This window comes from Patella vulgata, chromosome 4 (genome assembly GCF_932274485.2).
Source record: "Patella vulgata chromosome 4, xgPatVulg1.2, whole genome shotgun sequence".
Classification (NCBI taxonomy): Eukaryota; Metazoa; Mollusca; class Gastropoda; family Patellidae; genus Patella; species Patella vulgata.
In genome coordinates this window covers 21,480,181-21,507,324 of record NC_065882.2, presented here as the reverse complement: position 1 = coordinate 21,507,324, position 27,144 = coordinate 21,480,181, and the positions used below count along the sequence as shown (strand labels likewise).

Sequence of the window (27,144 nt, the reverse complement as noted above, 5' to 3'; positions counted from 1 at the left end):
TTTACGTTATCTTTTTTTAAACTACAGAATCAAACTGTATTAAAAATCAAAGTATTATAACTTTTAAACCAACACAGAAATATTAGTTTTTAAAACAATTTGCATGTTGATTTAAACAGCATAAAATATCAATATGAGAAACTATATTTTGGAGAGGGGTGCAGTTCTGCTTATAAGAATAGTCACCAACAATCCGGATTGATGAAATTACTGAAGACATTTGTTAGAAAATTTTATTTTAGCAAATGTCAGTGTGGTTCTTTAAAAGACAAGGATATACATTATTCATTAGATAAAAATAATGTACACTGAGAACCTTGTAATGTTTAGTAAAGAATGAAACTATAAATATATAATTGTTATATTATTATTTTGGGTGAATATTGAACTGAGGTAATATAATAGGCATATATACAATATTAAAAGGCACTAAGCTTCATACTTAAAATAAAGGACTAGATAGAATCAAAGCAAAATGCACACAAAAAAAAAAACAGCAGTTACCAGGCATGATACGCCCACATTTTGCAAGTTTGGGTCATATTTTTACGAAATTCGGACTCAACCTTCATTGATGAGTAATGGTGATATATTTAAGCGTTTTTTAAAATTGAATACAAATTGTGGCTTCTAGCTGGTCTGCAAGCTAAAAATGCGATTTTGCGAACAATCAGGGGACAAAATCCAGGAAGTAGTGTTTGGATATGCACGATTATTGAAAGGAACCAAGATCTTTGTGATATAAACATAAATATATAGTTTCGTCAAAAACGGATCAAAATTGTGGCCTCTAGAGAGTTCACAACCTTCATATACCATATATTTACACTATTTGCATACGAGAATCGGCCATTTTGTCAGGCAGTTTTTGTCCGATTTTCATGAAATTCAAACTCAACCGACAATATGGCGCAACGTCGATACATTCAAACGCTTTCATAAATCAGACAATAATTGTGGCCTCTAGAGGGACCATAAGCTAAAAACCTGATTTTTCGTACAATCAGGGGCCATAATTCATGAAGTTATGCAAATATTGAAAGGATTAAAAGGAACCAAGAAATTTGGGTTATAAACATGCATTTCAAGTCTCATAAAAATTAGATGAAAATTGTGACCTCTAGAGTGTCCACAATCTAAAAACTTGATTTTTCAAATAATCAGGGGCCATAATCCATGAAGTTATGGTCCGATATATGCCAATATTGAAAGGAACCGAGATCTTTGAGAGATAGACCTGTATTTCAAGTTTCGTCAAAATCGGATAAAAATTGCGACCTGTGGAGTGTCCACAAACAAATTGTGGACAGACAGACAGGGGCGATGGCATAATATGTCCACATGAAAATGTGGGCGTATAAAAAACAAAACAATTAAGAACACCCTGCTAATATCTAATAATATAGTAAAACAAAATTATAAATTAAAACAAAATTATTAATTAACAGTTGACTCTTGTGTCTGGTATTTAAAAATTGATTAGAATAAATCTAAAGTGTATGTACTAATAATGAAAAAGAGCTTTCTTCAAACGGTGAGAGACAAAACAAATAGAATACACTCTTCAAAAGGTGAGAGACAATAACAAACAGAATACACACTATGGATAAGTCAAGTAAACCAACTTGTAAATCATGACTTGCATAAAATGAATTATAAATAACATATTTTTTTTAAAATGTATAAATAAACCAATGAGCAGTATTAAATAATATAAAATATGAATGAGCATATAAATAAAAGACAAAAATTAAGTCGTTGCTATTATAAACAAAATTTAAAATCAGAGAATTATATATGGGAATTACTTTGGGCACTAATTTAACCAGGAGAACAATTAATGAAGGTAAATAACATAATATCTGATTTGTTTCCAATTCTAACCAGTTGGACTAAAATCGCTGATATTTATAAACTAATAATGAGATAATAGGTATTTAAAGATGCATTATGTAAGATTTATATAAAGAGCTAGGCATTCTAACTATAATAGTTCAAAATAAATAATGAAAAATGAATATATTGAAAATTTCATTCAAATTTCTTTATTCTGAGTGAAGTTATGACTGTTTAAAAATGTAGCATATATTGTTTATTATTGTAGCAACAGTACTTGACAACCAAGACTAAGTCTCAATCATCCATTTTATTGTTAAATTTGTTCTAATCCATGTAAATCACGGCCATCCGATCTGATGGTCTAGCGAGTTGATGATAAGCTTGTCATGTGATTAAATCTCTAAATAATAGTTTATACAACATTTGAACCGAAAATAAAAACCTGCAATAGGCAGATTTAGCTCTTACATAATGCATCTTTCATAACTGTAAAACACATATTCCCAATACAAGTTAAGAACAAATTATTGCTATTATGTAATGTCTTGGAAACAATAACTTATACTGTAAGATCTATGTTTGAATGCCAAATATATTTAAAAACTATCCGGAATAATATTCCAGTATTAAACTATAGTGTCTAATGGTCAATTTTGACAAATCCTCTGGTGTGACCCTTTACATAACAAAAATCAACAATAACAAATAATAAAAAAAGCTAATATATAAACAAATAATACATAAATATTTATCACTTCAAGAAGAACTCCAGTCATTGCCATTTGTTTACTGGTATATATAGTTTATTCATTATCTAATGTTAAAATAGTTTCAACACTTGTTTGCCATTCAAAATATGCCTACATTCTGTAAGAGAGGGACAGAGAACAAGCTATAAAAGCGATTACGTACAATAAGGTGCCATAATACAGGATGTTACAGTTCGACATGTGTTAATATACAAAGGAACTGAGATATTTTAAGTTTCATTAAAATCAGATAAAAATTGTGACCTCCAGATGATCCACAAGCTAAAAATGCAATTTTACATACAAACAGGGGCCATATAATGCAGCAAGTTATGGTCCGATACATACCAATATCAAAACTCGAAAGTAACCAAGATATTTGGGATATAAACCAATATTTCAAGCTTCGTCAAAATTGGATAAAAATTGTTACCTGTAGTGTGTCTACAAACAAAATGTGAATGGAGAGACGGGCAGGGGCAATGACAATATACATTTACATAAAAATTGGGGCATATAAATATGCTTCAACCAAGAATACAAATGATTTTGACTTTAAGTAGCAAATTAAAACACCAGTTGTGACAATATGAAACAGACAAAGTCTTGCAAGTTGTGATAATATCCTCAGTTTATAATTCAGCACATCCTAATTTAGTCAAAGACTTCCGTATACTCACACAGGGCAGTGTTTACAATTTACAATGTGTGCAGAGATAGCAGCTATTATATCAAGAACACATGGATTTGTTTACAAATAGTGATCAACATTAAATACTAATTTAAATTGAAATAATTTGTTTTTCTAAAAAAATATTTTAATGCAACAAAATGAATAAAATGAAAACAAATGGCAATGGTTGGAGTTCTCAATTAACTATAGTCAACAGTCTATAAACATGCATGAATATGAAACATTATTGTTTTTCTACAAGTATAAATTTTAATAATTTTAGCGCTAAATTGGTCTACAATTATAAATCTGGACTGTTTTGATAATTTTAACACAAGTATAAATCTGGACAGTTTGGATAATCGTAGTACAAAATTGGTCTACACATTCTAAATATATACAATGAATATTAGAGGTAGAAGTAAGTAACCTGAAGAAATCTGGAATTTATTCGCTAATTATAATCTTTTATTATATTGTAGTACCCTATTCAATAAGTATTGCTGTCTAATATTGAAAACTAGCTAAGATTTGTGGTTGCTTGTTGTTATCAACAAATATATCATTATTGCCATAATTCACCTGTGTACACGTTTTCTTTTATCCTGAATGTGAGGCAACCATTGAAAAGGTTAGGCAGGCACTCTATACCCTTTCACATACAAATGTGGGATAGAAACCACAACACAACACTTAAATCGATGACAGACCTTCTGACCTAAGACCACTCATGATTGAGTTGGTCAGTAGAAAAACACAGGATGTACAAATATACTTGTTGCAAGCAAAGTTAATTATTGCACCACATATATAGTTACTTCATTTCATTTAGCTCTTGTGCACTGAAAATGCATTAATATCTATAGACTTTGATCAGGAATTTAGGTTTAGACATGATCAGACATATTTTTAAAATTAATTTAGATTTTATATGTTAGCAGTTTAGTTCATGATCTGTTTCTGTGACTTAACTAGTTTTCAAAATCAGAGAGCTATACATTTTAAATATGGTTGTACCTTTGTGGTTTAACATAACATGAACATGTTTAAATCTATCACATACATAATCAGTCAGTCAGTAACTGATTGAGACATATTTTGATAATACAAATATAACAACAACATTATATACATTTTATAATATATAGCCTTCTATACATATTAATAATCCATTCCCTGAAACCCTGCAATTTTTTTTAATACAAATATAATTTACATTTTGATCAAATATACAGCTTATATATTATAAATCAATTCAAATAAATCATTTTAAAATTCAAGTGGGCAATAACTTAACAATAAATAAACAAATACAAAACAAATTAATTTGACTTCATACTGATACACAGCCCAAATACCGAAAATTTTAAAAATCTATAGTTAGCAAATTAAAGTTTCTATTAATTATCCCACTAATTACTTTAGATTTAGTCATGTGATATGATATACCTGACAAAATACATTTTGACTTAATATAAACCATAGAAGTAAATCTTAAAGATTAACGGTAAAAAATATATAATTACATGCTGCATAGCATGAACATGGTGTATATAACCATTAATTAGAAATATAAAAATCAATTTTCAATATTTTTTTTTTTTAGCAAAGTTTTTGTAACATCATCTTCTTTGGTATCCTGATCATCTGTGATCTCATTGTTAGCGATATCTGTTGAAATATTTTCAGCGTTTGTTAAACTATCATTGGATTTTGAAGGGGTCACTGCTAGCTTATCTGAGTCACCTTTTTTAGTCTGTTCCATAAATTTGTCAAAATCTTTCAAGTGTTGTAAATCGTTCGCTGAATTAAATTTTTGGTCTGTTTCTAGCGATTGTTCTGGTTCTTCTATTTTATTGTCTTCTTCAATTACTTCAGTTTTAGTCGACTCATCTTTGTATGTGGACACTTCATATTTACGTTGCTGGATAGGTTTTTCAGGACCAGATGTTCTTCTAGCTGGTACAAACATATCAACTTGTGACGATATAGGTTCTAATGTAGGTTTAAATCTGACTTTGCCTCTCAAATCTTTATGTATATAATTATCTGCTATATTCCTCTGAAAATAAGTAAGGAATATAATATGACCTTAAAATTCTCAAAAATATAGTTGTATGTAAGTGTTATTAACACTGCATGGAGGTAGAATCAAGGTAGTTCAACCCGCCACACAATATATAATTGACCACATTATTACTTGACCTCTGGTCATGTCTGCCCAAGATCGACTCAGCAGAGGTTCAGAAGTTCACTGTGAATATGATCTCATACCAAAATGATACAATAAACACACCCTTTCTACTACATATGATGTACAGCATGTGTAACAAAATGGCCACATGCAACAAAACAGTATTTTGTTGAAGTGACAGAAATATCGAACTTTGCCATCCTTGTCACTGAACATAATTTTTTATGACAATGTTAATAATTCTTTAATTGGGAAGAATGTTAAGTCTTTTCAATTTATCTGATATTGTTAAATGGCCTTCTTACCCTGCTGCTATTTGTAAAAGTTATAAAGTCTTGTACATCAGGACTTTCACATACATCCTAAAATATTTGAAGAAAAGACCATATAAAGATAAAGCTGTACATTAAAAAAAATATTTTGGTTTTCAGATACTGGTTGCATCACTTAAAAAAGATTTTTTAGATTTTCAACACTATGACATGCTGAGAAAGAAACAATTAAATATTATACTCCACGGTGACAGAGAGAAGAAGCAGCATTCTGTGCCTTGTCAATAGACTGAGACAACAATTAGTTAACATATAACCTATTAAAAACATTTTGCATGTCATGATATGGGTGTTAGCTGTCAGACTTATTTTTTTTATTAAGGTTTGTTTGAGAAGGATATTTTTGTATTGCTCAATATCCAAAAGCATTCGCATAAGGTAGATAACTCTTCTATATCCTATTACCTCCTCTTATACCACAAATCTTCTTGAATTTGACTATTAATTATGTGTAAACATAAATCTATCTGCTATTTTATTTGTTTATGGCTATGAAATGGTCCATTGTATTCCAGGACAAAAGATATATAGATATGGGACTACTTACACGAATTGTTTCTGTAACAGTTCTATATACCCTGTCTTCTTCAGCATCTTCATCATCTGATGTTTCTCCTTCCTTCTCTTTTTTTCTCTTTACTATTTTTGCTTTCTCATGTTTCTATAAATAAAGAAATGACAGCACATCAATAATCTTGGAATTAATCATGGTATCTCTTTTACCTAAATCAAAGAGATTTATCTCCTTGAAACACCATACAGAATTTGTCAAAAGATTTCATGAGCAAGGGCAATCAAAATTGCAATTCTGAATTACATTTTCTTCTTTACTGTAACAAGACAAAAGATTTCAACCCTTTAGAAAGAGTATTTAAAACATTATGTTCCGGTATTAAGTCAAGTATCATGTTTAAATTATGTGTATACTAGATATAGTTGAACAAAATAAACTGTAATTTTACCATTCTTTCTTGCATTAACTGTTGACATAATTCCCTTGATTCATTTGTGTTCTTCTTATGAGTCATATAAGACTTTCTAGCTATCTAAAACAGAAAATAAAAACAAAATATTTAAACAAGATAAAAAAATATTTTGTAATGTAACCAGAGATGCCAGGCAAGATACACCCACATTTTGCAAGAAATGGATAGAGAACAAGCTAAAACAAAAAGCCGTAATCCAGGAAGTTATGGTCTGAAATGGGATATAAAGATAAATTTTGGGTTTCATCAAAATCTGATGAAAATTGTGACCTCTAGAGTGTCCACAATCGAAAGGAACCAAGATCTTTTGGAGATAAACCTATATTTCAAGTTTTGTCGAAATTGGATCAGAATTGTGACCTGTAGAGTGTCCACAAACAAATTGTGGACGGACGGACTGGGGCGACAACAATACACGTCCACATGAAAATGTGGGCATATAATAAAAACATTACTGAATCCTACATGATGTGCTGCTGGGGTGTACAGGTGCATTTGTAGGGTTAGACATTCATGTAAAGTACTGGAACATCAGAATTATAGTTTGTTAAAGTTACAATTTCATATTTTTAAATTATATTTTAAAATGTATTAAATTAAAGCCCTAAAAAAGATGGTATCTATAAACAGCCCTACCTTGTTAAAGAATAATCCTATCAATCCTATAATTCACTATTGCCAGTTGAGAAATTGGCAAAAATATCATTTTCAACTTCAAATTCAAACGTTTGAAGATAGCTATTCCATGGTGGGGAATAGGAAAACAAGGGTGGTAAATGTGTTATTATTTCCGGTGTGAAGATTTTTAAGTGTGAGAAAGATAACCTATGATCGCATAATAGTGAGTTGACAACCTATTGAGCAAAAGACATAGAGAAATAATTATGTTTTGACTTTCTTAGAAAATATGAAATTGTAACTTTAATGTTTTTGTCTCCAAAGCAAAGATTACGCTGGGTTAACTTTGATCTCAATCACGCCTGCCAATTCATCAACTAATAATTAATTCTATATTTCAGTAAAAATCTATAATGTGTTCGAATGAACAACAGCAACTTCTAAATTCAATTCCGAGTTAATATGTATAGAAGGGTATGAGCAAAACTAGGTAATATTATTTATATGACAATTAAGGAAAATTGAAAAAATCTAGGAACTATGGTTTATTGTCATCTCCAGTTTACACATATACTAGATTAAATGATAATAAACCTACTGTTATGTCTGTGTGGAAGAAATTTTTCAATGATGGTGGAGTTGCAGGCATAGGAGCCACTTCTTTAAGCTGAAAAGAGAGAGTGCAACAAGTATTGATAGAAGTTTGGTTCACTGCCATCATGAATAATTATAAAGATTCCATGACAGTCAAAAACCAAAAAAGACTATAGAACATCACTGCAGTATTTGTTTCCCTGTTTAGGCTCAGAATGAACTAAATATGCACTAGAATGAAACAAAAAGAACTAATTGTGTTCCAAATTTATCAATAACTGCATATGAATGCCCAACAAAAAAGTCTGTATCACTTATGCCCAATCAGAGAGTCGTCGCTTGAAATGATGAAAGTACTCTTTGGACACAATTCTATATAGTATAATTTATAGAGCAATGACCAAAAATTAAACACAATCCCATTTCAATATGAATTTGTAGACCAGTAATGATAATATCCATTAAAGTAAATATTGAACTTGTAATAACTTGTGTCTTCCAGAATACTGAATTTGTGATAACTAAGTTGAACTGTAGCTATTATTCACCTTTAAAACGCCTACACCCATCAATATTATACATAGTATATTGAGAATAGCCAAAATGAGACTTATTAATCCTAAAATAGCTGCTTCTTTCCACATCTCACAATAAAAGGTTGGAATGTAAGTATTATCTACAAACTCTGGACACATACGTTGAGCAACCAATAATGTGTTTGTTGTGTTAATCATATCTGTAGCATTCATAGATGTAGCATTTGCTGTAATATTGACATTCTGAAATAATAAGAACAATTTTTTTTTCCTCATTTTTAAATAATAATACAAAACTACATGTTTTCTATAAAGCATTACCTAAAAGAAATTTGGTATACAAACTCTGATCATTGCTTTTGGCAGTGATGTTTATGGAGAAATAATGCCTCAATGAAATTAAAATGCACAAAGATATGCCTGATTAATTGATGCAAAATAGACAAAAATGATAAATATTTGCTAGTTTACAAATCTTCATAATGTAAATGAATAAAACTACAGGACATTTTGGAATATGAATATTTAATATTGCTTTCAACCAAATAAAAAAAAAATGAAGGGAGCCGAGAACTTACCACTTCTACAAATTTATTTGGTATTGTTTGAAGAGGATGTATTAAAGATAAAAAACTTAAAGCCCAGAAAACACCCTGAAAAAAATAACAACAATAAATTTAACAGGTGGAGAACAACAATGTGCGAATGCTATAATAGCTAACCATAAACGTGGCCATTATTGGATCAAAGATTATGACACTCCCTTGTGTATGGACAGTCAATGACATCACAACACATGTTATTTGTTATTTAAAGATGAAACGATTTGTAATTAGGGCTAAGCATGGTTAAGTTATTTCAACACTACATAATGAATAAAATATAAACAATCTGCAATGGCTGGATTTTCTTTTACATGATGGGTAAAGACCTAGAACATACATTTAGTTTTCCACACATTTTGTATATCTATGTTAGACATAAAATCAGCATACTTACAGCATTAACAATAGGTGGTAGAAGAGAAGCAGATATAGCTACACCAACCAATGATCCCATATTACCACCTAATACAGACAATGCTACCCCAGCACCCGATGGTAATGCTATTAACAAACCAATACCTAAACTACGTGGCACACCCCTGTCAATTATATACAAAACATATTTAAAGATACATATTTCATAAAGATATTGCTACAACTCTATTATGTTCTCGTGGTAACTGGGGTTGTGCATGATTTAAAAACAGCTGATAACACTTATAAAATTTAACTGAGACAGATGTTGTGAAGTAGGCAATTCACTTTATCAGGCATTTTTTTGGTTTATTACACTGCAACATTTCAACAAGATTTCACAAATTGTTATCAAGCATATCAACATTTGCTAAAAAAATGTTCATGATTACCAAATTTTATTTTACTAAAGTTAGGTAATGGAAGACTATGGAAACTGTTCATTACATTTTTTATGCTGTATATAATTTTTAAGAAAAATGAAAACCAACTTACCTGGAAGACATTTCTATGGTTGGAAAATCATCAGTACTACCCCAGTTAGCACCATTTAATGACATTCCACCTGGAACAAGACCAAATACAAAACCTGAAATAGAGAAACGTAAAAATGATGGATTTTGTGTACACAAAAGTTAATAATCAATACCATTATTCCAACCACATCCATCACAATATTTAAGCTGGCGACGAGTCCATTGCTATTGAGCGGTAAAGGGCACTAGACTTTGACTGGTATGTTCTGTGTTATTCCGAATCACAGTTCAAGTCCCATTCCTACTTGTATGTGGTAGCGCCACTGAGGTCCAGTTGTGTATACACTGACGTGCTCGTAATAGAATCTATTTTGAAAAAAAGGCACAAATCCTTCTGTTAGGGCAAAATCCACTTCCTGAGTATTGCACATGACCACATGTTAGTCTCAAAATAACCAAAGTATTGTGCTGAAAAAATGGTAAACTTCATCAAACATTCCGTCTTATAACTGACCCAAAATAGGATTTTATTAAAGATACATTATGGGAGATTTTAATAGAGAGTTGGTCATTCTTGCTATAACAGTTCAAAAATAGATGATGAAAGAAGAATATATTGAAAATTTCAGTCAAATTACTTTATTCTGAACAAAGTTATCCCTATTGTAATTTTTGACTAGAAATGGGAGTCAATTCTCTCTTCACCGTCTCCGAGAATAGACGATCGTTTGATTGACAAGCGTTAACTCCACCTACATAATCTCGATTATCAAGTAACGTTTTCAATGGCTGTGGTTTGAGACGGGGTTGCAATTCAATACGTATCACATTTATTTTTACTACAAATTAAAAATAAGACTTTTAATATATAGATAAGAATGGACCAAACCAATGAGGCATAATTATAGCCGACTTCTTGTTAGCCTGCGTGTACTCTTGTACTGTAACTGGTAGGCCTGCGTAACTCCCGAACAGTGATCCAATGGAGTTGCAATTCAACTGGGGTGATGTTAGCTGCGACGTTTATCAATTTCTATAATTTTTCTGTAAACGCAAGTAACAAAAGAGCGTAGCCTATAATACCGACATCCAAACTCTCATTTTAACAACAACTAACCATAATATCAAGGCCGTATACATGTATATCGAACTTTCAATCAAATTGACTGACATGCGGCCTCGCTCAACAGCGGTCTCGCTTCGTACAATCTATCATTTAGCCTCGATCTAAAATTATTTCCGGGAGTATGACGTCAACGTAACGGTTAATCTCCGCTTACGACGCCATTTAAAAATTTAATCAATCAACGAAATCCCGTTTAAATCCAAGCCGAATCCAAGCCATCCGTGGGTCTACAGAGTTGATTTTGTGCTTGTTGTGTAAATAAAGATCTAATTTATCATTTCTATGACATCCAAAGCCTAAATAAAGACTTGCAATAATCAGATTTAGCTCTTGCATAATGTATGTTTAAGTTTCAAAATGAACTAAATAATTATTTCATACCAATTATAATACACATGAGAAGACCAATCAGTTCAGTTCTTAAACCAAGCTTCCATAATGATCCATTTCTAATTACAATTCCAAATACTATAGCTAATATTGGACCCTGTAATGCAAAATAAATTCATGTAGCAACTTAAAAACAAAGATTCTTAATAGACCTACTCCATTATGACGTAAAATGGATCTTGACATACGGAAAGTCACATGATGGGGTACAGACAACTACATCCATCATGTGCAGTAAATTTGGTTGAAATACAGGGCACATCATATAATTAAATTCATTTAGTATTTTAGAATGCTTTCAAATATTTTTTAAATAATTAATCTTATTAGGTATATGATGCACATTTTTTTAAATATATCTGATTGAAACTGGTCTATGTGATCTGCAACATACATTACAAGATGAAGAAACACAATGTCAAAGGTGAATGAACAGATTTTCGTGGGAACTGTTATCTTACAAGCTATAAAACACTAATAATTATAAACATTTCTTAAGAGGCAGTAAATATTATAATGACCATGAAATCGATTTAACAACCTTTGAACTGTTAAATCTGTGTGGTTTGATGGTTGACACCATTAAGTAATATATTGCTACCGAACAAGGACACTATCCTGCACGTGCATTTTAATCAATTCGTCACACAAGTCCAATATTTCATCTAGTATAAATAAATGTTGCCCGTACTATTATTTGAATAAATGGCATGCCAACTTCAAAGGATGACATCACATCTGAATTTTACTTACCATTAATGGTGAAATAAGCATACTAGCTACTATAACTACAGAACTGTTCTCCACTAAACCAGTAGCAGCAATAAGACTAAAATATAAAAGTATAGATTTTTAAATATTAAAAGTAATAGTGAATCTTACTGATCATAATAAATGAATAAGATAGCCATGTAAATCGTTGAAAGAAAAACTAAAGATGTTGACAAAATTTGATATTTCTGCAAAGGGGGGATAACTCTGGATGTTAGTCTTGTCATGACCACAATGCTTCACACCAAGTTTGCAAAAGAATCTGTTAAAAACTATAGCCTATATTTCATTTACAAAGTTTGTCCTCCCATGACCCATATTATTCCCACCAAATGAATAATGATAGGGTCTGTTCTCTCATGACCACAATGCTTCACACAAGCCAATTGTTGATATAGAGAGAGAGAGAGAGAGAGAGAGAGAGAGAGAGTGAGTTTAACGTCCACTCGACACAAACAAGGTCATTTTGGGACTAACACATGGTTTAATTTTATTTCAATAATTTGCTTGCATGTAGGGGTTTATAGCAGTGGGAGGTAACTGGAGGATCCGGAGAAAACCCACGAGCTTCGACAATCGACAGCGTGACGATATACTACAGCCACACTGAAATGTGGGCATATAAAAATATCAATGACGCAATCAAAAACAGAAGTTTTCCTTGATAACAGAATGAAATGGGTTTAACATCTCGCTGATATTTTATCTAGGTCATTTTGAGACTAGTATGACTATTTTATACACAATGCAGGGTAGATTAATATTGCCCAGGCAGTATTGCCCAGGCAGATGCATGTTTGTCTAACGGTTGTCTTCTTCAAATCCGAAATGTCAGGATTTTAACAAACATTCTTGAACCTCAGTTTACTCATCTTAATTAACAAATTATTTCAAGCATTTTTAAATAAAATTTAATTTTTCATAATAAATGTACTTACCTGGCAAGAAGTACTAATATCATATAATCAAACGTAAAGAGAGCATTGTTTCTTACTGACTGTACAACCTCAGTTTACTCATCTTAATTAACAAATTATTTCAAGCATTTTTAAATAAAATTTAATTTTTCATAATAAATGTACTTACCTGGCAAGAAGTACTAATATCATATAATCAAACGTAAAGAGAGCATTGTTTCTTACTGACTGTACAACCTAAAAATATACAGAAAATTACATAACTTATTAACTGTATCCAAATTCATTTGAATCGATTTGAATGAAACTGTTCTCACATTAATATGACTTAAGTTAAACAATTTCAATAGAAAATAAAAAAGTTGATCTTAATCAGCTTTATCCATTATATGGCATAATGCAACATACAGAGGAGAAAAACTATAATTTATCATTTATCAACTGCAAAATGTCACTCCCATGCAACTATGCAAGATCATTCATTCTGAATGAATCAATATTACTTCACTTTACCAGCGGCGTTATACGCCCACATTTTGCAAGAGACGGCCATTTTGTCTGGCAGTTTTGGTCAGATTTTATGAAATTTGAACTCAATCAAAATTATGGTGTAACGGTAATATATTTGAATGGTTTTTTAAATCGGATAATAATTGTGACCTTTAGAGGGACCACAAGCTAAAAATGCAGTTTTCCATACAATCAGGGGCCATAATTCAGGAAGTTATGATCCGATACGCGCGAATATCGAAAGGAACCAAGATCTTTGGGTTATAAACATGTATTTCAAGTTTCATCAAAATCAGATCAAAATTGTGACCTTTAGAGGATCCACAACGTTGATATACCAGATGTTATACACTATTTGCGTATGAGGGGCGGCCATTTTGTCCAGCAGTTTTGGTCCGATTTTAACGAAATTCACAGTCAACCAAAATTACGGTCTAACAGTGATATATTTGAACGTTTTTTTAAATCGGATAATAATTGTTACCTCTAGAAGGACCTCAAGCTAAAAACATGATTTTTCGTACTATCAGGGGCCATAATTCATGAATTTGCGATCTGTTGTGCACGAATATTGAAAGGAACCAAGATCTTTGGATTATAAACTTATATCTCAAGTTTCATCAAAATCAGAAGAAAATTGTGACCTCTAGAGGGTCCACAACCTTGATATACCATATTTTTATGCTATTGTCTGTCAGTTTTGGTCTGATTTTTACAAAATTCTAATTCAACCGTCTTTTTAAATCGGATAAAAATTATGACCTCTATTGGGTCCACAAGCTAAAAACGTGATTTTTCGAACAATCAGGGACCATAATTCAGGAAGTTAGGGTCTGATATGCGCGAATATCGAAAGGAACAGAGATCATTGGGTTATAAACTTACAATTCAAGTTTCAACAAAATCGGATAAAAATTGTGACCGCCAATATCGACAGGAACCGAGATCTTAGGGAGATAAACCTATATTTCAAGTTTCGTTGAAATCGGATAAAAATTGTGACCTGTAGAGTGTCCACAAACAATTGTGGACGGACGGACGGACGGACGAACAAACAGGGGCAACGACAAAATACGTCCACATGAAAATGTGGGCGTATAAAAATTCAACAATTTTGTTTGGCAATCGCTTACACATGTGATTGATATTTCAGAATCCAAGCCTCAACAAACCTACCTGATCTACAACTAATCGTGATTTAATGGACTTTTTAAATTCCTTGTTAAATTCACTCTCTTTTTCCTTCTTATCTTTCTCTTCTTTCTCTTTGTTCTTTTCTTCTGTTCCCTTGCCAGAACTTAAAGAGACATAAAGCCAAAACACTACTACAACAGATTTTTCACTTAGTTGTGGATCTGACAAATAATTATCTATGCAGAAATTAATAAATGAAGGGGGAAACCTAAAAAGCATTACACGGTTTATTAAAATATCCATGTGCACGTAACTAAGGACCTAGTAACATCAAAGGCAGCAATGCACCTTAGTATAAAATGTATTCTTCTCAGCAACTACTGAACCAATTTAGATAATTTAAATTTTAAAATTCATTAATAAAACATTTTGAGTGATTACTTGTTAAAAACATAAAGATACATGATTGTTGATAAAAGATTAAGTTTTTATTTTACATAGCTCTATCCTCAAACTCCATGAGAAAAAAAGGTCATTTTATCATCAAAATAAATATATATACCCTTCATTTTCATCAAATGAAACTTTCTTTTCTCTCTGGCCATCATCCTCACTTTCATCCTTATCCTTATCATTCTCTTCATCATTACATAAAGATTTTAGTGTGTGCTTGTTAATGAGGATGCTAAGTGGGATGACACTTTAATACAACAAAATTTAAATAGTGTTATAAAACAAATTGTGAACATTTGAACTTCTATTCAATTTTAAAAGGTATTTACCCATAATTTCAATATGATCAACATACAAGATAACATGCTAGTAATAAAAATATCCTGTTAATCCCACTCTTAATACAAGAAAGGGCAATACAAGCTGTAGCCCCAAACTTGTGACACAATAGGATGTCAAACAGACAAGTCATTTATCATACAGTATTAGAGTTTTGAAAGAATAGTTCTAAATTATTAAATTTTTTTATCTATTTTGAAATAGGCACAAGCCAGATTGTTCATATATATTTCATAGTCAAAATTTGTACTATTTAGAAGATAAATACTTTCTATTAGAAATTCAGAGGATTATTATTGTTCATTTGATACCGCCTCTAATGAAACATTTACCATAAACACGCCACCATATATAACATGCAACCCCTCTCAGATCCTGGGAATTCACTAAAAACTGATATTCCCTATATAAAATGCAGGTAAAATTTACCGTCAAGTACAGCACATGGATTATGCACTTTATAGACCCATCGGAAAGGAAATATTCCCGATGTATTTATCCCGTGCAGTGTTGGTCGTAAAAATAATCAATCATCTAATAAATTATCAATGCATTTAAAAGGGGCAGCAGTGCTATCTATATGTGAAAAGAAATCTTACGGTTCTTCGATGTTTCAATCATTGGCATGTTGATTGTAATTATTAACTATTGAAACCATTTCACACAAAAGACATCATTAATAGGTTAACTTGTTGTCTCTTGTTAACTTGTTTATTGGTAAATATTATTAATTGTTCTATAATGACAGTAAAGATGTCTCAATAAAAAGTCGTCTTCAAAGGCATGTTAAATGCGTGAAATCAGTGCACATGTGCAATCGGTAACCCCTGTTAACAATGTCAATAGAGTTTTCTCACACATGTTCAAAATGGATATTAATCACAGTGAATCTTCAAATTTGGATTTATGACCGGATAAGTAATATTTTTATAAACAAGCCAACAGTGAGGCTGATGTCCCCCGCCGAAATAGGAAAATAATTAGAGGACACATATAAATTTATCACAAATTATCTTTTACAAAGTATTGAACAATCAAACAGTTCAACCAATCAAATTGCTTATCTCTGCTTACCCTAAGCGGAAAATGCTCATCTTCGAACTCCATCAAGGCATTGACCTAATCAACACATACACCAAGTTTGAACATTCTAGCTCAATTAGGAAGAGAGTTATCGTGCCCCAAAGTATCAACCAATCAAATTGCTTATCTCTGCTTACCCTAAGCGGAAAATGCTCATCTTCGAACTCCATCAAGGCATTGACCTAATAAACACATACACCAAGTTTGAACATTCTAGCTCAATTAAAAGTTATCGTGTCCCAAAGCATCAACCAATCAAATTGCTTATCTCTGCTTACCCTAAGCGGAAAATGCTCATCTTCGAACTCCATCAAGGCATTGACCTAATCAACACATACACCAAGTTTGAACATTCTAGCCCAATTAGGAAGAGAGTTATCGTGTCCCAAAGCATCAACCAATCAAATTGCTTATCTCTGCTTACCCTAAGCGGAAAATGCTCATCTTCGAACTCCATCAAGGCATTGACCTAATAAACACATACACCAAGTTTGAACATTCTAGCTCAATTAGGAAGAGAGTTATTGTGTCCCAAAAAGTGTGACGGACAGACAGACGGACGGACAGACAGACGGACAGACAGACGGACGAACCCATTTTAATAGTCCCCTGCTTTCTTCGAAAGGCGGGGGACAATAATGGTAACTATATTTAGTATAATGTTATAGCTTGGATCATTATATGAGCTGTACTGATGTTAAATTGTAAAAAAAGGACATCAATCTTTTGTGCATTTTATTCCCCTAAATAGCATGCACCCCAAGTTCAGGGCGGACTGACCAAGGTAAAAGATAGACACCAAATGGAAAGAAAAAAACACTTCAGTAATCACTGCAATCATTGAAAATCTATAGGTTTTTTCATATCATAAACATAAACACTGTATATAAATTTCAAGTCATATCAACTTTAGCCAAAGTGATCAAGAACCATAACTCTGAGAGAAATCATCAAAACTCATTGAATAGCAAACCGCTTCATAAACATATACAGTGTATAAATAAACAATATAAAGTGATAGCCTACATATTGCAAAAAGTCGCTTGTACAGCGTATATTTTACTGGGTATAAGTCGATGTGGAGTTTTACTCGATCTGTATCTACAGATCAGTCAAAGCTGTGTATAGTATAAATGTTTTTAAACTTGGTAGCAATCTTTCATTGAGTTACGGGAGTGTTATCACAAAACAAGTTGAGGTACGCATTACTAATAATGAATACTGATGTAATACCTGATTGAAGAACCATCTAACTGTCCAACACCAGCTGTTTGTAAACGTCTTAATATATGTTCACATCTACTTCCTGATTCCTCTATAAATGTTATCTGAAATATCAATAGTTATCTGAACAAACTTAAAAAATTATCATAATCTAGCCTTGCCACAGCTAACATTTTTGTCCTGCCACAAAATTAACTTCTATGAAGTAGCTTCATCTTTTGAAACTTCAAACCATTGCACCTTTTATATATCTTTGTCTTTCTAGAGGAGCAACAGTGACGCAGTGGGGAGGGTGCTGGCTCACAAATTGGGAGGTCTCCCGTGTCAGAAGGTTTCCCTTGTTAGCAGAAAAGGACGGAGGCCTTGAAAAAGAGCCACAACCAATGTGGGACGACATACTGAGGTCCTGTACACTCTTTGTTGTGCACGTAAAAGATCCTATGATAGTTGGAATTCAATGAAGAGTAGGCAAAGATACTGTCGGAAGGGCCTGATTCTCCCCTTTTTTTTGGCACACAGTAAGGCCATCTTTTAGTAATGTAATCAATCACCTTGTAATATCTATTATCATCACTTTTTGTCCATGCACAATCTTCTATTTCTAAATCTTCTATTGCTCTTTTCACAAACTAAAGAATATAAAGGTTGAAAGAAACTATTATAGTTAAACATGCATTATGCAAGAGCTAAATCAGCCTATTGCAGGTTTTTCTTCAGGCCTGAAATGCTATCTAAATTATTAATTAGAAATTAATTAACTTATCCAGACCATAATCAGCTCTCGATGCCATCGTTAGCCTGCGATATTTAGTGGATCTGATTACATTTTGTGATGGATAATTTAACATAAAAATGGATAATCGAGACTTTGTTTATTATCGTACCAACGTAAGAATGACAATCAAAGCTAGCCTAAAACTGAATCGATAATATCTCAGTTCAGAGTGAAGCAATTTGACTGAAATTTTCAGCATATTCTGTTTTCATTATCTATCTTTTAACTATTATAGTGAAAACTGTCAGCTCTTTATCTAATCTTAATGCCCCTTTAAGGCTTGCATACATCATGGATTACAAAGTCTGACAGATTGTCTCTGGAGTTATGTGTGGGACATTGCTAAATGCACACTGGTTTTAAGAGATGTTAATGGAAGCCACTAAATCTAGTTTTGTGTAAACCAATCTTTGTATTGGTAAACACATAAAAAACATGTAACATGTGTGATGGGGAATTTTTGTGGACGACATACCATTGCAGACGAACCATCAGTGATTGGGAATCGGTGTGGTGTCTTCCCTGAAAAGTGAGTCAAATGGTGTGGTTTTGATTCCCCACTTGTATGTGACAAGGAGTAAACCCTACTCATGGGTTTTCTCTGAGTCCATAGGTTTCCTCCCACTGCTGAAGACCCCTACACACAAGCAAATTATTGAAATAAAATTTAACCATGTTAGTCCCAAAATGAGCTAGTTTATATCGAGTGGATATTAAACCCCATTTCTCTATCTCTTTCTTCACTGAAAAAGTGGCATTGGCGAGAAATCAAACTGTCAGCAATAAATGCTCTTTATTGTGCAAAGATATTGTAATTTTTATTAGAATTGTGATGTTTTATATTAGTTCAATTGTCAAAAAGTAAATGTCATTCAAAGATAAGGTTGTCATTGAAATTGGAATAGCAGCATTAAAGGACAATATTGGTGTCAGTCATAATTACATATGTGATAGAACTGGTTAAATACATTCCAAATATAATTTTAACACAGAGATCATTGTTACGGGAGATATGTAACAAGCAGGTGAAGAAACGGGATGTGACGCCAAACATGACAAACACAAGTTATCCTTCTATATATCTGACTGAAGTAACGAGCGATAACAGACAAACGATTGAATTTCATTTCACTGATAATTCCGTTGAAGTTGAAAAGTTATTATATGGGACGGTGAGAGGGTATCTCACAATTCAAAAATAGAATTGGCTGTCACTAGATAAGGGAAAACGAGAAAAATTTCTACACCTTGATCCTCTCACCTCTAATGCTGTGTATTTGGGTACAAGTACCACTAAACTTGATTGGGTTTCTAACGAAGGTCTCCTTTCATCTTTTGTCGCAGAAGAAATGTTTTCAGCTGCAGTAGTATAGCTTTCGACTAAAGAAGTATCATCTTCAGCTGCAGAAATATCGTCTTCAGCTGCAGTAGTATTGTCTTCAGCTCCAAAAGTATCATCGTTCGTGCCATCTGTTTGCTTATCATTAGTCACCTCTTCATTATCTCCGAGATCAAAATTCACATTTTTCTCTGAATCTGAATATACCATATAAACATAAGATATGTTGCCAGGCAAGGAAACATACGCCCACAGCAGCTAAATTGTCCGAGCAGTCAACAAGAGTTGTCGCATATTTTTACTTTTGTTGTTAATGAAACATTTATAATACACTAAAATCTGATTAAGAGTAACAACTCATTAAGTAATTATCAGAAAAACATTAGAATTTGTTTGGCACATGCTAACATTTAGTATACAAAACATTTAATGTCAAGACCTTAAACTCTGTATTAATTTAAAGTCAATCAAAACGATTATATATAGACATAAACCCAGTGTATAAATATAAAATTCAATATATATCTGGACACAGATCACCAAATATTCCTACGCCGTCACCCACGAAACAAGGGCCAAAGCTATTTTTAGTCTTCCTCTCCCTTTTCCTTTTTCCCCCTTTTGCATGGCGATTTTTGTTGACTTTTTGGTGTAGAATTGAGGAAAAGGGTTTGAAAATACATTTTCTGCCAGGTTTTGGTGAATATTCATAATTTTGATGTGGAAGGATACAAGAGTTGAGAGGTTGGTTACGTTGAAATGTAGGGCCTGAAATTGCATGTTTACTTGTCTCTACTTCCAGCTTGTGTATCTCAAGTTTTTCATGAAGAACCTCATACGTGCTTTTGGGCAAGTGGTTGCCACATGTTGCTCCATCTGTGGTAGAAAGCGTTCTACCCAACGAAAATTTGGGAAAAAGTTAGAGCCGGTCTAAGATACGAGAATTAACATTGGAGTCAATGGGGAAATCTTTAGTGATCTGTGTCCTGTCTGTGTGTGATAAGGCTGTCACTGATATGCCTTAGTTTTGAAAATATGAACATTAAATTCTCAGAAAATATGAATAAAATAGTTTGGCTACAGAAAAACTAAAAAAAGTTAATTAAAAAAAAAAAAATCAAAGTTTTGAAGAAAAATTGTGATTTTACTGCAAATTTCTCAATTTTCAATTTTTATTGAATTTTTAACAGTAAGTAAAATATTCTAATGCCCAATGTTGGCTTATTCAGTCTCAGAAAGCACAGATAAAATGAACAGTATTGAAATTTCACCAAATTTTCTCTAAAAATCAGGAATATTCACAAAAAATCTTGAGATTCCCCCCATTTGGATGTAGAAATTAATATTTTCATGACTACTAAAATGAGTCAAAATGTCTAAAAATGCCCATATTTTCTTTGCTAATATAACTTAGATGGGATCTACATGTTTGTCAGGTTTAGAAATAGCTCCAGCTTTCCTACAGAAAATTGAAAATTGGTGACACTGAGTTAATAATGTACAGCAGATGGGTTTGTACAAAATGTTCAAAACAGGGGTTGGCTCAATTTTGCCACTATTTTACCCAGAATAAGCATTTTTTTCTTCTTTGAAACATTCAATTCTTGCATTTCCTTCATGTAGGAAGCAATATCCCAGCCTTTCTAGACATTTTTTACTCCATCATTCTGTTTAGAGAGGCAATAAATGCCCCACCCCACCCTTTTCTATTAATGTGTTTTGAGGGATTTAAATGCACCTGTGTTGACATGTAAATGATCTTAATTGGAATTTGTGGTTGAATTACAGCTAAGAATGTTATTTTTCACCCAAAAATATTTTTTTTGTGCATTTCAAGGATTTCTAACCCTTATTTGTTCAGAGTCAAATGTAGAACCCTGAGGCATTTCAGGCCAATGAGACCAGACCCAGATATAAAACTGGTGTAGATGTGTAAATGTCAGTTTAATGTTCAATATTTTCTTATCAAAATCCAGCATTTGTGGTGTTTGCTGCATTTATGTTGCCTATAAAACAATAAAATGTTAATTTTTCTCCTTTTCAGGCCTCTTTTTATGTTGTCAAGTCTGTCATGACTACTTTTTTGACTTCATTTTTTCAGGAAATTAATGTAAAGTTCCAGACATCTTGCTTCAGCACAAGGATTGCAATACAAATTTGTAACATGCCTCTGAGGTTTGAGATGTTGGAAACATTGAAATATTCCCAAATTTGTGAAAATTGTGTATTCTGTGACCCTTCTGTTAGAGAGGGGTGATCATAGACCAAATATGGCATTTTTTTCATTCATCAAGGCCTATTTTTAACCATAATTCATATTTATTGCACCTATTTTAGTTTATATGTGCATATGTTAGCCAGGGATGGTAAAACATAGCTGTTAGACAGATTCCTTTGGTAATGTAAGTTCTGCAACCATAGATTAGATTAATTCAATCAGTGGCATGTTCAGGGGGTAGGCATACATGTTTCAGTATAGATCTCTAATATTACAATCATTGCAACTGGTTTGCATTTTTTCTGTTTGCATATTGTCCACAGATTCTAAAAATATATTTCTTGTCCGTCCGGATATTTAAAAAAGTGGAAAATTATTGGTATTTTGAGAGATGCTACATGTAAATTTTGTACATTTTTCATCACATGGCAGTAAAAAATTATATTTTTGAAAAAAATTCCAAATTATGAGTGTTTTCTATGTAGTTTCTTTGTTACTTGTCTAATTTTTTCACAGAACTCAGATACTGCCTTTAATAAGAAAGATTTTTAAATTTTAGCACAAAAGGCCTATGGACCTGAGATGCACCAGTGTACATAAAGCAGCATGTGTACTTAAAGGGCCATCATTTTTACAGTTATTCTTTGATTTTGATTTTCTTTCACCGGCATGTTGCCAGAACACATGGGAAGGAAATAAAAAAGGCCTTTTGGTGATCCCTGAAGTTTCACCCCTATATAGGACACAGATCACCAAATATTCCTACGCCGTCACCCACGAAACAAGGGCCAAAGCTATTTTTAGTCTTCCTCTCCCTTTTCCTTTTTCCCCCTTTTGCATGGCGATTTTTGTTGACTTTTTGGTGTAGAATTGAGGAAAAGGGTTTGAAAATACATTTTCTGCCAGGTTTTGGTGAATATTCATAATTTTGATGTGGAAGGATACAAGAGTTGAGAGGTTGGTTACGTTGAAATGTAGGGCCTGAAATTGCATGTTTACTTGTCTCTACTTCCAACTTGTGTATCTCAAGTTTTTCATGAAGAACCTCATACGTGCTTTTGGGCAAGTGGTTGCCACATGTTGCTCCATCTGTGGTAGAAAGCGTTCTACCCAACGAAAATTTGGGAAAAAGTTAGAGCCGGTCTAAGATACGAGAATTAACATTGGAGTCAATGGGGAAATCTTTAGTGATCTGTGTCCATCTATGATAACTATCGTCTCTAAAGCATCCACAAGAATTTTCCAAGTGATCAAGGGCCATAACTCTGGCAGTAATTATCTGAAACCATTGTATTTCAATAGGCTTCTTTGTCTGATGACCTTAAACACTGTGTATAAATTTAACTTTAGCCTCTAGAGCGTCCACAAGATATTTCAAAGTGATCAAGGGCCATAACTCTGGAAGTTATATATAGACATAAACCCAGTGTATAAATATAAAATTCAACATATATCTATGATAACTATCGTCTCTAAAGCATCCACAAGAATTTTCAAAGTGATCAAGGGCCATAACTCTGGCAGTAATTATCTGAAACCGTTGTATTTCAATAGGCTTCTTTGTCTGATGACCTTAAACACTGTGTATAAATTTAACTTTAGCCTCTAGAGCATCCACAAGATATTTCAAAGTGATCAAGGGCCATAACTCTGGAAGTTATCAGAAATTGGTGAAAATCAATAGGTTCTTCGTCTCATTACCTTAAAACACTGTATAAATTTAAAGTCAATCGGATATTAACTTTAGCCTCTACAGCATCCACAAGTTGATTTTTTGATAAATGAAAGGGTGGTAGAAGCAACGTTTAACAGAATATGTCCTTTCCAGTTGGTCTTCAACCTTGCAGGTCAAAAATTACTGAATCCATTCTTGAAATAGACTATGCATGTAAACACAATATCACACATAATACAAATAAAACAACACAACTAACCAATATCTGCATCTTGTTTTCCAGATGTCTCTTCTTCAAAATCCCATTCAACATCTTCATATTTCTTTTCATCTTTCTCCTTAACACTTTTTGCATCAGATTTGCTTTTACTTAGGGTGATTAGGTCTTCTTGGTCAACTGCACTTCCATTTTTAACTAATATTTTTGGGCTGTCGTTTCCCTTATCATTGTCTTCAATTTTCAATTCATCTTTTGATTTTTTTTTCTCAGAATCAATAAGATCAGCTAATCTAATGGTTTGCACATTTTCTTGTGATATATCAGTTTCATCTGTGGCTATAAATGAAAATACATACATTTTGTAATAATTAAAGGACTTGCCATCAACCAAGTTTACATAGGTTAAACAGATTTCAGATATAACTTAAAAGTCAAGATCTTTGCAATGGTTGATCCGTAATGTCTACAATCTACATGCAAGTATTGGATGTGATGCAAATAGTGCCAAATACAGGCGACTATTCATTAATTAGAAGTAGACAGTGGTTACACATATATAGCTGACTTTCAGCTGTCTAGTAGCTCCTTTGCAGATTTGTAAACTGAATCTGGGCTTACAAGACTGAGATGTCATTTTACAACTCATCAAATTAAAAGAGTACTAATGTCAACTGTGAACCTTTCCCCACACCCTACTTAAATCAGTATTGAATAACTGTGATTACTCAATAATTTGTGAAAATATAATTTATAAAACATTGCAGTGGACGCTTACGGCTGGCCCCCCGGATCCATTCACTTTATTTGATATTTGTTTATTCCTTGCATCTGTATTGTCCGCAGGTTTATCTTGTAGATTTTGTTTTGTGTGTAGTGCGGTCCTCCTGCACTTATTAGATTAGAGTTTTAGCTCATTGTAATGTAGAATGTTCCTGTTGCAGGGATTTGCTTCTGATTGCTCACTACACTTTATTATTTATTTTCTTAGCATTTTCCGAGATTCTATCGTTAAAATTGTTTGACATTCGAACTCATGGCATCAACTGGCAGACTATTCCCATTGAATGAAGAGACAACCACTGTTACATCTTTCTTGTATATAACTGTTTTCCAATTTGAGTGAAGCATGTACCATTACAGACCCGTGACTGTACAGCACAGTGGACACTAAGACTAAGGATGGCTTGCCCCTGGATCCATTCACTTGATTTGATATTTGTTTATTTCTTGCAAGTCAATGTAGTCTGTTTAGTCCACATACCGTTTTAATTGTAGATCCTGTTTTGCGTAGTAGGCCTACGGCAGTGCTCCGGCTGTTACCATACGAAGGGATACTGAATTCTATAACGGGTGGGGGGGCAAATTAAAACAGCAGGAAATCTTTACCAAGAATAAACAACATTAGAATAAATTTTAAAAATCCAAAGAAACAACTATCAGTTTATGAAGTCTTTTTTTTTCTCAATAAATCAATATAAACATTACTAAAATAACTAAATTTCATTTCGAACATTTCATCATATCTAATCCTCGGCCTATCACTGTGTGTCACCGTTACTTACTCACTCAGTCACTGTAAAAGTTTTAGTCGACTTCATAAATTTTAAGCTAAGAATTCAAAAGGCGTCTACCTTTTTTAAACTTAATTGATAATCTATCTTTGTTGTCAACTGATAAATCTGCAAGTACCGCTTTAGCTTGTTCCTTTTCAGTAGGAATCACCACTTCAAACAACACATAAGACATCACTTTGTCGGGTCCAATTTGATCACAGCCCACACGGCTCACCTCTCGACCTTTAATATATATGTGTATAGGCAAATAGACCCCCCCAAAATTTAGTCCATTTGACCATCAGTTCAGTATCAAGTTTTACAGAGAGAGAGAGAGAGATGGGGTTTTACGTCCACTCGACACAAACTAGGTCATTTCGGGACTAACACATGGTTCAATTCTATTTCAATAATTCTCTTGTACGTAGGTGTCTTTAGCAGTGGGAGGAAACCGGAGAAACCCACAAGGTTGGACAGGCAACCCTACTACTGGTCACATACAACCGGGGAATCAAAACCACGCCAGTTGACTCAATGAAAGACCTTATGATAATCAGATGTACAGGACTTTGACTTTTAAGCAAGCAAACAAATGGAAAAACAAAAACCGTGACCATCAGAGCACAAAATATCAAAGTGGACTGACCCAAGCCACTAATAGGTGACCACATTCAGAAAAGTCACAGGTTTTCTTCTACTTTACAATCAAGTGTATTTTTTTTTTATTAATTTATACCACCAAATTTTTTTAAAAAACAGTACTCTGCATACTACCGGGCCCTCTAGGCTTTGGGCCCCTGAGGAAGTGACCCAGTTGTCTCCCCACCCCCCTCTCACGGGCCCTGCTAATGGCCCTCTACGAAAACAAATTATAGAAATAAAATTGAATCATGTTAGTCCTGAAATTACCTAGTTTGTGTCGAATAGAAGTCATCCCACCATCTCTCTCTCTCTCTACAAGAAGCCAATTAATAGTTAGATCCGCGTGTAGATTTCAGAATCCACAACTACTACTCTCCCAGCAAACTAAATACTAGGCCTACCCACTGAATAAAATAAGCTCTTTAATAAAATGAGCTCAAATCTGAACAAATTAAGCTTTAATACACACATCTCATAGGACATGTAATAGTTTTGTTGATAGGAAATGAATATCAATAAAATATTTGATCATTAAAGATCTATGTGAAGATTATATTGTAATTCACATGATTTTATAATAATACACCAGGACCCTTATTCACGAAAACTTAAACTAAGTTACAACCGAAATTTTAAGAAATACTGCAACTTCATTGGATATATGCAAATTGATTTTACTGGTCAGCCAATCGAATTGCAGTATTTCTTAAAATTTCGATTGTATCTTAGTTTAAGTTTTCTTGAATAAGGGCCCAGAAT

At 32.9% G+C, this 27,144-nt stretch overlaps 1 protein-coding gene across 1 annotated transcript; it reads right to left on the bottom strand.

The window, feature by feature from the left end:
• Nucleotides 1-219: 219 nt before the first annotated feature.
• Nucleotides 220-25,975, bottom strand: LOC126819336 (uncharacterized). Its single transcript, XM_050547318.2, has 19 exons — nucleotides 25,822-25,975; nucleotides 24,230-24,526; nucleotides 20,000-20,274; nucleotides 18,515-18,592; nucleotides 17,973-18,067; nucleotides 15,427-15,564; nucleotides 14,907-15,027; nucleotides 13,390-13,457; nucleotides 12,286-12,361; nucleotides 11,524-11,629; nucleotides 10,036-10,129; nucleotides 9,521-9,665; nucleotides 9,100-9,174; nucleotides 8,534-8,764; nucleotides 7,990-8,058; nucleotides 6,750-6,833; nucleotides 6,335-6,448; nucleotides 5,761-5,817; nucleotides 220-5,323 (listed from the first exon to the last, which is right to left on the bottom strand). Exons 1-19 carry the CDS (start codon nucleotides 25,934-25,936, stop codon nucleotides 4,841-4,843), a joined length of 2,721 nt encoding a protein of 906 aa, XP_050403275.2. The 5' UTR covers nucleotides 25,937-25,975; the 3' UTR covers nucleotides 220-4,840.
• Nucleotides 25,976-27,144: the final 1,169 nt, after the last annotated feature.

Excerpts from the sequence above, each read along its gene's own strand:
- LOC126819336 (XM_050547318.2), bottom strand. The coding sequence starts at position 25,936 with ATGTCTTATGTGTTGTTTGAAGTGGTGATTCCTACTGAAAAGGAACAA. Across the intron at positions 15,028-15,426 it reads TCATTTGATGAAAATGAAGG|TTCTGGCAAGGGAACAGAAG; the intron begins GTATATATATTT and ends TGTCTCTTTAAG. Across the intron at positions 5,818-6,334 it reads CTGTTACAGAAACAATTCGT|GATGTATGTGAAAGTCCTGA; the intron begins GTAAGTAGTCCC and ends CAAATATTTTAG.